Genomic DNA, 13749 nt, shown 5'->3' on the forward strand with positions numbered 1-13749 from the left:
GATAAGTTAAGTAGAGTTTGATGTGGGAACAAAACAGATATAAGATCCCAATAGCTTGGCAGAGGACTGATTTTATCAACAATCTCGCAGAAAAAAAACTGCTGAGCCTTTCATGGAAGGGATATCTTGAGGTTAGAAAGACCACTGGGGTTCAAGTCAGTGTGTGGTTGAAAGGTGTCAGTGAGCAAAACCATGAATCCCTCGTTATAACGCATTACTATGTTGAGAGATACAGTTGAACATGCAAATGCCTGGAGAAAACTGTAGATACCACCTGTCCCAACAAGGTGGGGGTTAAGACTGAAGTGGGCCAAACCGATGGAATCAAACTGTTCAGTGCTGAGAATGATGAGCACACACTTTGTAATTGCCTTTTTTCTCCATTGTGTAATTTTAGTGTTTGAGCGCCCTGCACGACTGACAAAAGTTACAACAGCAGTGGTGTCACTATTGAAAAATCACCATAATATATATAATTTTCCAGTGGTGATAAATCTGCGTGGTACCCTGGTGAGATTAAACTGACCTGATCACAATTTATGGTATTTTCTCCCTCTCCTACGGCAACATTACAGCATTCCTGTAGACACTTTCAGTTTTGTTTTATTTGTGTAGTGTGTCTGTGAAGTTTTAATAGGATTTCTGTAGTTCGTTTTTGTACGGTGAGTGCATCCACGGCCATAAAGCAACAGCAGCCAACCAAGCAAGTCTGTATCACATAAGTTTTGTTAAAATTACATAATAACGTACACATAACCTCCCTGTATGTTAGTTTTAGACATGTTGTCTTACCTGGACCATCTGACGCGGAGAGAGCAGGTGAATTGAGCTTCGGTCGCTTTGCATTGGGGGGTCCGACATCCAACAGATTATCAGCCATTGTGGTCGGCAACTATGAGTGGATGGTGATGCAGAAAAACAAAACAGGATCCGTCCAACTTGTCAGCTTCTGGCACGTATTAGCTGATAGCGTTTCTCTACGCAAAGGGGCAATTTAACCGGTTTAGCTTGGCAGACTAGCGAAATGCTGCCTGGAGAGAAAAGCTTCAAAAGAAAGGCAACAGCGCCACGCATCGCCACCGACGATCACCCCATGATAATCCAACACCCAACACCCACATAATTATACTGAATAATTACGTCCAAAAATTATTTCGATTCGAGAAAAATAAATAAAAATCAATCATAAAATATTACACAAAGCGTAAACATATCCCTTCCGCCGTAGATCGCCGATTTCACGTCTGTACATAATCATTTTTTTCGTAGTCGAAACGAGCGGCCATAAAATCTAGTTTTGGCTTAAATAAAAAGAGCAAAAATCAACAAATATTTTCTATGAAGCGGATAATTTTTCTCGTCGCTGTCTCCCGGTAAATATATCGGCTCGGAGCGGAGATACGGCGAGAAGCGGCGCTCTCTAAAAGGGAAATCAAATATACAGGGGGCTTTCGAGACGACAAAAACCTACCTAATCCTCAAGCGTTTGCAATAATTCTCTCCTAAGGAATAAATACTTCGATTTTCTGCATGAAAAAGCCGTTTGAGTCCGGTCTGGGCTGGTCGAATCGGTTTTTAAAAATAATGCTCCCCCCGAAATCCCGATTCCGAGCCGCGTCAAGATGGCGGCTGTTGATTCCTCCGATACAAAAAAGTTTTTTTTTTCTTCCCAGCTAGACTGTGGGGAGGGGGGCGGGGTGTGTGGGGGTTGCCGTGCTCTGACGCCCTTACGTAAAGCTATGTCCCACTGTGCGTCATGTGGACGTACGTAAAGTAGCCTCCAGGGGTGGAATAACCCCAAAAAATAGATTTACTATAGACTGCATGTCGCTCTCTCTATATGACATGGACTTTGTTTTAAAGCTTAATGTACACACATGAAATACTCATAAGTACCCGTATGAAACATCATCTTACGAAAAGAAAAACACATTTTAAGAACATAACATAAAACATAACTTTAAGTCCCTATTGGGTCCTTATACTCTTTTTTAATTGTAGTACCCCAGTAAGATTACAATTGGATGACATTACTGTGATTTTACATTAGAATATGTTCCATATCATGTGTGTGTGGGTGTGTGTGAGTGAAAAAGTTTTTGACCGAGTCAGCCTCTTCTTCTCCAGTCGTTGTCTCCAACTGAAAACCAAATAATCAGAATATGGCTGTGTTGTTGTAACAGTGCTGTTGAATGTATATGCAAAAGCTCACTGTCACATTTCCAACATATGCTTGTATTTTTGACCAGTCCCATACGGTGAACATATGCAATCAGCCAAGGATGTAAAGGGGGTAATTCTTACAATTTCGTTCGGGTTTGTGCTGGATAAGGCGGCAGAGGAGGCCCCTTATTCACCTTGTCAACACAAAATCCAACTTTGTGCGCGGTCTACAGATTCAACAGGACAACGTTTCCAGCAACTTACTTTATTCAGTGTTTAACCTTCATTATTTGCATATCTCTTGAGTGCTATGTACAAAAACAATCCCAAAGAGAGCAACAATTCATTAGAACTTGGCTATAGCAGGCTACTACTGCCTACCAATTCGACAAAATCCCCAGGTGTGATTGAAGCCTTATTGTTCTGTAATGTCATATTTTCCTAAGGTGGCCATTGATAAAGTTGATTTAAATATCCAGCTCACGTCCCTACTAAGGTTTAAGCATCCCTTCCAAAGCACACGCCATCACACAGTTTCACAAACACTCGTACGTCTTTACACACATGCAGGCAAACAGAACACACAACTATTATTCCAACACTGTTATAACTCTACCCAGTTCCTTATACTATTTAATAGTCTAGTACATGCGCATGTATAAATAATAGAAAATGCTCAGACACCATACAATAGAAAGGCGTAATGTACATACATAAAAAGTGAGAGCTTTGTGCAAATGTATATTTTACCTTTATAACAGTGAGTATATAAATGACTCTTCTAAAACGTGCACAACAGAACCAGCAAATTGAGAAGGAGATAAGACATAATATTCAAAAGAAAAAAAAAAAGAAAAAAAAAAAACTCCACAAGATGGCTATGACACTCTTTGGCATCAAAATATTCCCAGTGTGCCATTCTGCTTGGTCAAAATGTCACTTGACATCTTAAACCTTTCAGTATATAAGCTCATGTTTGCAGTGAAGGCAGGATGGATGACACTCACAAAAAACAGAGATATTCTAAGTGGCAAAACCTGGTCTCTATCAAATCTGTGAATGGACACCCCTTTCCCTTTGTTCCCGTTCGTACCAAATACAGTATTAGAAGAAGAAAGAAGAAACAATATATCGCATGTTCAGAGTTTTTTTTGTTTTGTTTTTTTTGTTTTTTTTTTTTGTTTTTTTTTAAAAAAAGATATTATTCAAATAAGCTGCACAAAATTATCAAGGAAAATAAAGTAATGTAGCTTATGAGCTTATGAGCTTTGCCTGGCACTAAAGTGTCATGATGTCTATCAAGCACTTATCGTTTGATATTAGCAATACTGATTATTCAAAACATCCCTTCATTGTGGTATAATACACAGAATCTGGGGCCGTTGTAAGGTTTGTGTGCTCAAAAGCATGAAGGTCATCTCCCCTTTCAAAGCTTCACAAATTATTGCAAAACAACTCAACTCCGTCTGAGCAACAATACGCAGCACAAAATATGGAGCGAAACAAATGTGATTCCAACAAACTTCAATAAGGCCAATTTTAATCTAGATGCATCTCAATCTAGACCATCTAAGTGTTTTCTAAGATTATTTTTTAACTGTATCTATTATGAAAAGGCACCGCTCAAAAGTATGGGAGCTGAAATTCTTGTACAAACGTCATGACTCTGTAACACATCATCAAAATGGAGCACTGTTTGACGGAAAAAAGTAAACATTCTCTCGCTTATGCATAGCATAACCTCTTGACAAATAATCTGCGTCTCTAAAATAGAGCTGGCAATGAGGAGAAGAACAACAGGAAAGTTAAGTCGGAAGCTAAAAGGCACAAGCTACTGTAACAAGCTGCTGTTGAGTTCAATTTTCGATCTAAAAGAAGGCAAATGGGCTCCATCTTTTGTGCCATCATATTTCTGTCTTGTTGCTTTCATTAACACGAGCGCTGATGATGAGATGACAAATGAGGTTGTTTATCTGTTGTTCTGGATAGTTACATATAAAAAAAAAGAAGACAGTAAAACAGAATGCATGTTAATTTTTTTTTCTTGCCTCTGAGCACACAATCCTTTTTGCTGAGAAAGACAGTGTGTGCATGTGAGGTGCACACATAAACAGAGAGAGAGAGAGAGAGAGAGAGAGAGAGAGAGAGAGAGAGAGCACAGTCACTGTCATGGGATATGTACAGTTTAATCAACAGGACTTTCTCAGTAACTGATCTGGAAAAAAAAAAGTATGAAATCACCAAAAGCCAAAAGAGAAACAATAAAACATTTAGAGAGTCATATGGAATATATTAGGTACACTGTGTTTGCCTTTACAGTGACACTTTTAGGTTTCATGCCACTGTAAATACAGAGCAGACGATAAAATCTACTTGCATCCGTTAAAAAAAAAAAAAAAAAAAATCATACACCTTAGTAAGGGGATCTTCACATTAAGAGTTCAAGTCTTGTGTTATAACAAAAGAGAATGAAACATGTCTTCTGATTTGTGACATTCCTTTTTGATTATCCCACCATGCACAAAGCACTATCTACTCGCACACAGTGCAGTCTGTAGCCATCTCTACTTTATCTAATGTCATGGCTAAAGAAGCTCTACAGGTATAGCAGTGCCTAATAGGATCCACTGAAATATCCATCAACACTAACTACAGTTTGAGTTCCCAAAAGAGCATTAGCGCAAGCCATGGGGGAGGACACACACACACACACACACTGCACTAGCCTCTGATGCTAACAGTTAGCCTCATCTACAGTGCCGGTGGTGCTAGTGGCTAAGTCTAGCTAGCCGAGCCATCATGCCTCAGTACACTGAGAAATGATGGCTCTTAACCAAGGCCAGAGAAAATGCTGCCACATCAGCACGGAGGGTTTCATTTTTTCTCGATTGTGCTCCAGAGCTCTCCGTCATCCTGCACTTTCACCAGTTCTGTAATGTAACTCACAGGCATCTCTCCGCAGGAAACACTGGCCTGCTTTTATTAACACACACGCGCACGCATGCAGACATATGCATTCTGTATACACACAGCATGCTGCTAGGCCTCCTCTGCATTCAGCCTGTATTGATTAGTCTCTGCTCTGTCTTTCATAAAGAGTCAGTTTTCATGAAGAATGTGAGAACAGGAGATTGTACTAATACATTTAAGTATCTTAGAGCATCTGTCTTATTTCCCTTTGGATCACACACACTGTGATTCCCCTTAGATTTATAGCACTTCCATATGTAAGGTCAGCTCGTTGAGCTTTTCACTGATAAAAAGGCAGAAATAACACTGCAAAATGATACTGCAAAACATGAGACCAATAAGTAAACTCGTAACAAAAGCAAAGCATTTTCTTCCAAAAAGTTTAGATTTTTCCCTTTAAATCTTACTCTTCCCTTACCCAAAAAAGGCTTACTCTACATATTATTCTATTCTAAAGGCACTTAAAAGACATATGAAATACAAAAGGCGAAACAATATTCAAAGAATTAAGATTAAAGGTGTTACTGATAATCAAGTAGGCTAATGGGAGACGATGGGATCTGTAGTAAGTAAGAGAACGTTCAGAGTTGGCCATCGCTTTTTTCCCATTTCCTATGTGTGTTCCTGCCCGATACGCTTCCTATGGTCCACCCACCACCTTCCACTGACAATATCAGCCAATCAGGCCATAAATGTAAGACAAAAGACAAACTCCTGCCTAAATGATGCAGCAAAGAGCCATCTATAGTTTTCCCATATACTCTTTCTCCATGTGGGTTTGGACCAAATGCACACCAAAATCCATAAGCGCGAACAGGCAGGTGCAAGAGCTTAAAGGGCAGCGAATTTCATGATAAATGCGCCATTGTACAAAAATCTTAAAGTTTGGTTAGCTCTCCCGTGTTACTGTCATAATCAAGCTCATTTTTGTCCTTCCCTATGTCTTTCTGTGACTCTGTGGTGGAATTCTGGGGTTTGTTTTGATGGACTGAGGGAGAGATGATGAGCTGTTTGTTGTTTGTAGAAGGAGGTGGCCCGCCTAGATTGGTAATAGGCAGAGATGTCAGACCAGAGTGAGACGGCGAGCGCCTCGCATGAGACGTCTCTGTGGAGGGATATCTGTCACGGTTGTCTGCCCTGTCTCCACACTCTGCCACATCTCTCTCCTGGCCCGAGAGTCTGATGCCAATTCCTGTGCTGGTCGAGGAACCAGTGCTGGTGCTGGTCACCACAGTATTGGTACTACTAGAAGTCATGCAGGTTGCCGGCACCATGCTGGCGATTTCATCAGTCGGTGAGCGTCCAATGCTGCCGTCCACCTGCGCCCGGATCTCTGGTGACACCGAGAGTTGGTACTGAGGCACAGGACCGCTGTCACTACTCTTGGGATATAGAAAGGTCTTCATCTGACCTTTGCCCTTGACATTAACAGTGCCACGGTAGTCAAACTCATATTCCATGCCACTGAGGACACAGTAACTCTCCTCACTGACCTGGACTCGGCACTCCACACCTGTGGTATCCATGCGACTGGCAATGTTGACTGTGTCGCCCCAGATATCGTAAAGTAGCTTAGTGGTGCCGATGACTCCTGCTGTTAGAGGGCCATGGTTGAATCCAATGCGAAGCTTGAAGCCAAAGCCCAGCATGTTCTTGTTGAAGTCGTCCACCACATGCATCATTTCCAGGGCAAAGTCGAAGAGTGCCCGGAGGTGGGCATGAGGATGGGCTGCATCTGCACACTGCTGCGCATTGAGTCCTGATGCTGCCATGTACGTGGCACCAATGGTCTTGATCTTCTCGATGTTGCTAAAGGCAGGCTTGCGTAATAGCTCATCAAAATCTCCAATTAGCTCATTGAGGACACGGTAGCACTCCTTGCCTCCTTCGTAGCTTTCTTCGTAGAACTCACTAAAGTTAACAATGCTTGCAAAGATTACACCCACATTGTCGTGGTTCTTAGAATAGCTCTGCGTGACCTTCAGTTGCTCAGCCACGTGGATGGGGATGATGTTGCGGAGCAGCCAGTCGGCCTGGTCCCTCATGTTCTGGATCTTAATGCGATGCTGGTCAGCCTCCACGTTGCCATGGTAATGCAGGCGGTAACTGATCTCAAGCTCACGGTTAAGGAACCAGACCAGAAGGAGGAGCAGGAAGAAAGCCACACAGGCCTCAGGGCCCAGCAGGTCCTGGGGCACTGGCTCTGGGTCTGCCGGGCTGTCAGTCATACTGATGGAGCTGTTGCTGTTATTTGTCTGGGCGTCTGACCTGGAGGAGAGAGAGAGAGAGAAGCAAGGAAAGAGAGAGAGAATCAGACAGTAATGAGAAAATACAATCCAACATCGTTGATATGTTTTACTGCATATAAGAATATAATGAATGCATGCAAAGGACAAGCAAGAGGATGGATGAAGTTATATTAGTGATTCATGTTACTGAATTTTGCATGTCAAAACAAGTCTGTGTACTGCTGTGCACAGGCAGTTGTGGGAATCTCCAGCTGCAGAAGCTCTTGGCAAAAAGACGTACCTCACCAAAATTTCAACTGTGCATCTGGTAGGCAATTCAAGAGTGCTATCTAGCATCAGTTTAGAGGAACAAAAATAAGCACAAATGTAAAAAAAACGTTGCACATTCTGCTGTTCTGTTTGTAACACTAACCATGTGAACTGTGCACAGGTATAAACAAGCAGAGATACAGAGTGACTGTGGTGACAACAAGGCAAGGCAAATATATGTCACACAGTGAATTATACTCGATATAGACTATAAAAACATGGATGGATTAACATTGAACTCACCAGAAAAAGAGACTGTTGGCAATGCTGGAAGAAATTAAACACAGGTACACAGGTATTACAAGATTTGAGAAAATGTTACATTTTCAAATTCTTTAGAAAACAAGCTCCACACAGTTTTCCCTTGTGGTTAAAACATCATTAGTGCATTAGTGTGTGGTACCTGCAGGGGGGGCTGAAGAGCAAGGCCAGCAGGACCAGTCCCACCAAGGTGGCGAGAGCCGAGCGCGTCCAGTAGCTGAGCTGGCAGAAGTTACAATACTGAATGATGGCGATGATGACAGCACAGCAGGTGAACATGGTGAACTGGGAAGAGACGGGGCACAGAACAATCTTCATTAGTCAAAAGAGTCCAAAGTCACCCTTGAAGTGGGAATTTATGATAGCTCTGCATAAAAATCAATACAGGGTACTGCGGTGTTGTTGTTGTTTTTTTTTGGGGTTTTTTTGCCATATTGATTGATTATTAACTCTGCAGTCCTGTGTATGGACACAAATCATTTATGCACATTAATGCACTTTCATGTGAGATTATGATATCTACCTTTAAGTGCAAGGTAATAAGTCAGTGTTGTGTTACCTTTGTTTAATACATTGGAATGGGAATTTTGAGTTAAATTGTAAAAGAGTCTGTCACACATATCATACAGTATATTGTGTATTGTACTAGTCTGCCTGGGTGTTATGCTGTAGGTGGTATTTTAAGATCTAATTATTCATTTTCAGTCATTTCTCTAGAGTATTGCAATGTGTCGTGATACAAGTCATATTGAGTTATCATGACAGCACATAACAGTGACCAGCAAGACATAGCTTATATGTATATAACATTCATTCTGTTACCATGCAGGAATGCCTTCTTTCAGCATATTTCCAGGCAACAGGGGTGAGCAAAGTCGTTGAGACAAATTTGAGTCCAATGCCATCAAGGGTAGGATGTTTTACTGGGAGCTGTCTGTACGTCTAAAGAGGCTCTATTCATTTGGCAGTATGCATTCAAATGAGCGTCATTTTAGATTGGTTATCTTGTTTGAATTGGCACCGCCTCTCATCTGCCACTCAAATCAATGTGCATTGCTCTAAGCAACCAGCTTGCCATGTTGTTGGACAAGGTCACTTTTCAATGCTGGAAATTCAACAAGATTTTCCTTCTCAACTCGGAAAAAGAGCTCTAACATCACTGTGCAGTGTAAAGCTTGTTTACCAGCGTTTACCAACAAAAAATGTTGTTAGAAAATTAATCAAAAAGCAATCAAATATAATAAGCTACATTACTTTGATGAAGTAATTAAACTAGTTACATTATTTCTTTCATTTTTACCAGGGTAACTAGTAATCTGTAACCCATTACATTTCAAAAGTAACCTTCCCAACACTGCTAGTAGCTTTGTACGAAGCATGCTTATGGGGTACCAATACAGATGCTTGCCAAATAGTGATTCCAGGATCCAAAATGATCCATCCCCTGAATACCGTGTGAAATGAGTTGTAAATCTTTCATTAATGAAATTTATTGTAGTCTACCTGGACAGAGAGATGCATATCACAGGTGACATGGGAGAAGACAGCCACGGCAGGCAGGGACACCAGGACAGCTCCAAAGAGATGACGTGGTACCCAGCCTGAGACGGCCTTCATCAAGACATGAGTGCAACTCAGCACATTGTCCAGGTAGAAGGCCATACTGGAGGGAGAGAACAGGAAGCTCTAGTTAAAAAAATAGACCTCACTCCATGCACAGTTAAATTAAGGATTTGATCATAGCATTTTTTTTATTTGTAACCAAGAAGCTGCGATTGCAAATGTGATGGCTCAGAAATAATACAAGATATTTATCTGATTCCTAGAATGCCTCATTTGACCCCAGCCTCCATCAACCCTAAATATTCAGCAAATAGAGGGCATATCAACACCTGATTATATATTCTCAAAGCTTCTCAGTATATGAATGCAGTAAAGGTCAGTAAAGACCTCTTATCTCTATTATAGCTCATTCATTAAACAGATGGTCACTTGTTGACAATCAGAGGACTGATTTTGACAGGACTTTTATAGGAACAATTTATTTATATTTATATTTAATAAACTCCAGCAGAAGATCCCAAAGGGAAATAAAAAAAAAAAAAAAAAAAAAAAAACGGTATGATCATACTGCACTTTGACCTGTGTTTGATCTGCACCCTTATTTTTGCATGTATTTATCCGTACACTAAGATAATGAAAGTTCAATGTCCAGCATTCCTCATCATCAGGAATGCGTGCCTAGATAAATGAGTGGTCCAGTCTGTACAGTTACTCGTGCACCTGCTGACCTAGGATCTGATTTTGACTGCATTTTTTCCCCTGACTTTCCCGCAATCTATATCCCTCCGAGTATCTAAGAAAAACCAAACACTTAGGCTGATTGCACTGTCCACTCTCCTATTTCCTCATTAGAATTTTAAATCAAAACAGATAGCAGCACATACACATCATTAATAATATAATCATATAAACTGCCAGTCATAACTATTTCTTCTGACATAAACAATTTAGCAAATGTGTTTTTATGACCACTTCAGGTAGGTAAAGATAATCAAGTTACAGCCTGCGTGCAACTGCACACCATATGCCTCTAATTCCTGTGTCCTCCATGCCTCTCACCGTGTTGCCAACAGCAGAGCCAGAGCTTCCAGCAGGGTAGCAACAGTCGTCACGATGAGAGCTGGTGTGGACAGAGTCTGGTGGGTCAGCAGCGGTCGGAGGAAGCAGGCCAGGGAGAGAGCCAAGAAAACCGAGCAGCACAGTAGCATGTCCAGGAAGGAGCTGAACATCGGACTAGCAAAGGTCTGCACCGCTGCCTGGGTATCCACCTGGGGGGTGGGCGGAGAGCGAGAGAGGGAGAAAAAGAGGGGTCAGGGTGTGTGTGTGTGTGTGTGTGTGTGTGTGTGTGTGTGTGGAGGGGGGGTCAGAATGGAGAAAAAATATGAAGAGGCAGAAGAGAGTATTCAGAGGGACATAAATGGCATTTTCCAGAGTGTACAGCTGTCTGTGTCTCTCTGTGTCAGTGTCAGTCTGTGATGCACTGCTGATGCGTCCAGAGAATTCCCCACCTGTCCTAGCTTGCACTGGGATATCACACCTATCCCACTTCACTCTGAATCAAATGAACCTATGAATGAACTCAGTGAATGAATGACCAAATGTGTCTTGCATATTGAAATAACATTTTTCGTGTGCCACAAGCACAGTTATTAATCTGAATGAATGAATGAACGAATGAATAAAGGCATTAACAAACAATTGTATTGTAATGCATTGTAACATTGTATGCCTCCTCCATGCAATCATTTTTATTTTTACTACTAAGTTCGAGTTGCATGGTTTAAAAAAAACCTTCTTCTCTGGGTCCCTCAGGCAAAATTGGAGTGTAAATTAATTAACTATCCATTCACAATAAATGAATTACCTAACTAACTCTCACCTGAAATCTATTCCAATTCCCATGTTAATGATTCAGGCAGTGAGAATTGTAAGAATGAAAATGCACTTCCAAGGCTCTACCAGCAGAGGGCATTACAAGCTAACACAACACTGCTTGAGAGGTCCTGCAGTGATTTCTCTTTGCCGCAGTCCTGACTGGCCTGACCATAGCGCAGTGCTTACAGGCTTTCAAGACACAGACACACAAAGAAACACAGACAGACAGACATGCACAGTCAGAAATGCACACACACAGGTAGACATGCACACTCATGCATGAAGGCAGTAAAGCTGGGATGACTTGCATCTAAGTAAAGACAATGCGTTTCTGCTGCCAGTTCTGAAGTCAGAGCCGTTATTGGATTATAGTCAGACCAAAGACAGCCAAGTACAGCTCACACAGAGAAAGACAGAAACCCACACACACAAAATAGACAGGCGTACCAAGCACGGTTATGTCACATATACACACAAACACGGAAACAAACACACACGCACACCTCCTCCTGGTAGCTTGTCCGGTAGGCAGACTCCAGGCTCTTCTCCAGGAAGGTGTGACTCAGCTTGTTGATGGGGGGCTTGTAAAAATAATCCTTCATCAGGCTGTCAGAAGCACAAAGGACAGTCACTATAGAACACACAATAGGACTTTTAACTCACGCAAATATGACTATATTGTCATTATATTTTCTGAAGGATTCATCTTAATTCATGAAGCTCACTGTCGAGCTCAAAGTAGCCACCACAACACATTACCTGTCCTCTTTGATAACATCCACAAAGTGGGCATCGCTCCTCTCTCGAAAATTCTTTGAGCGCAGAGGGATAAGCGCCGAGTGGTCCATGCCCATGGCCCCTCCGCTCCAGGTCTTCTTCTCCTTCTCCTGCAGCATCTCACACAGTGACGTCTGACTGTTGGTCAGAGTCTCCAGCCGAGGACTCAGCAGGCCATTCAAGGTCTTGTGGCCGCGACCTGCAGGGGCCACCGGGGGACACTTCAGGGCTGAGGGGTCCTGGGATGGAAAGAGGCAGGAGCAGAGTCACTCTCAATTCACTCTGAATTACCTAAAAGAAGGCCCTGCCATTGATCCCATGCAAAAAAAAAAAAAAAAAAAGAGAGAGAGAGAGAGAGAGAGAGAGAGAGAGAGAGCACATTCTGCATAGATACTGCTACTGCAGGGCTACAGTTTAACCAGTGGGATTCCCTATGGCCTGCCACAAACTGAAATGTCAGAGCTGCCTTGGTGGGATTTTATTTTTAATGCTGACAAAGTGAATCTGTAAGTTCAAACTCTCATTCAAACTGAAAAAAGTAGTGAAACTGCTTTTGACCATGCAATGATATCACTGTCACATGATATTAACCAGCTTAGATAAACAATTTTAAGTCTCATTCGTCAAGTTCAAGGAGAGGTCGCTGCCTAACCTTGTTGCTATTGGTCTTGTTGTCGTCATGGCAGCCATTCTGCACTGCTCCTTCTTCCAGAACCTGATCCTCCCCTGGTATCAGGACCACACTGCAGGAGAGACAGGGCGACTGCGGGAGAGAGCGCGAGGGGGGGGTGGAGCGCATGTAGGTAAGGAGAGAAGACAGATGAAAGAATTAATAAAGGGAGAGATACAGATCAAGGAGAACAGATGAACAGAGAAAAAAACATATAAAAAGATGACAGAGATCAAGAGTGTTGGGGACAGCAGGAGAGAGCGAGAGTGAGAGAGAGAATAAAACACGCACAGATCACCAGCTGTGATGAGAACAGTGACAAGACAGCGAAAACCCATCAGTTTAACACTAACAAGAAATGCAATGACGAGTCTTCCACTCATTTTCCATCTTGCTGCCTTGACATGATCTATTCCAACAGCAGCGGCAGCGCCCACTGAGAAAACGGGAGACGGAAAGGAGGGGCGGAGGAGGTCTGGATGGGCTCAAGGTCTTTATTTTCATCCCACTCAACCTCTTCAAACAGAATGGAAAGAGTGGAAGCGAGCGCGATGTGTGATAATTATGCTGTGTTAATAAGGACCGTGAACACAGTCGAGATACGCATGCACACGCACACACTCACACACTCACTCCCTATTTAATGTAAACACACAGAGATGCAGCACATGGTTCATACATATGCCACGTTGCGACGTAGGCTTATACCGTTGAGGCACACACATTTTTCACCACACCTGCCCAATAAATCCTGTCACACATTCAAATGCCATTAAACCTCTTTGAAGAACACCGAGTGTGAGCTGTCAGCGAGAGGCTTGAGCTGGGAAGTGCATGTATGTATATATATATATATATATATATATATATATATATATATATATATATATATATATATATATATATATGTAT

General features: G+C 42.0%; 2 protein-coding genes across 9 annotated transcripts in view; both read right to left on the bottom strand.

Moving 5' to 3' along the window:
* crebbpb (CREB binding lysine acetyltransferase b) overlaps positions 1-1633 on the bottom strand; it is a 45519-nt gene extending 43886 nt beyond the window's left edge. For all 8 annotated transcript variants that reach the window (XM_030059036.1, XM_030059035.1, XM_030059034.1 and 5 more), the window contains exon 1: positions 793-1633. In XM_030059036.1, the coding sequence (XP_029914896.1) occupies positions 793-880 (88 nt within the window). In that variant the 5' untranslated portion in view covers positions 881-1633. The remainder of the gene's footprint in view (positions 1-792) is intronic.
* Positions 1634-2422: 789 nt separating this feature from the next.
* The window catches only part of LOC115364459 (adenylate cyclase 9), a 35020-nt gene continuing 23693 nt past the window's right edge, over positions 2423-13749 (bottom strand). The window contains exons 3-10 of the mRNA XM_030059038.1: positions 12820-12930; positions 12150-12406; positions 11894-11996; positions 10575-10783; positions 9456-9615; positions 8095-8237; positions 7935-7958; positions 2423-7401 (exon numbers count right to left, since the gene is read on the bottom strand). Coding sequence (XP_029914898.1) covers positions 6012-7401; positions 7935-7958; positions 8095-8237; positions 9456-9615; positions 10575-10783; positions 11894-11996; positions 12150-12406; positions 12820-12930 — 2397 coding nt within the window. The 3' untranslated portion in view covers positions 2423-6011. The remainder of the gene's footprint in view (positions 7402-7934; positions 7959-8094; positions 8238-9455; positions 9616-10574; positions 10784-11893; positions 11997-12149; positions 12407-12819; positions 12931-13749) is intronic.

This window comes from Myripristis murdjan, chromosome 8 (assembly GCF_902150065.1).
Source record: "Myripristis murdjan chromosome 8, fMyrMur1.1, whole genome shotgun sequence".
Classification (NCBI taxonomy): domain Eukaryota; kingdom Metazoa; phylum Chordata; class Actinopteri; order Holocentriformes; family Holocentridae; genus Myripristis; species Myripristis murdjan.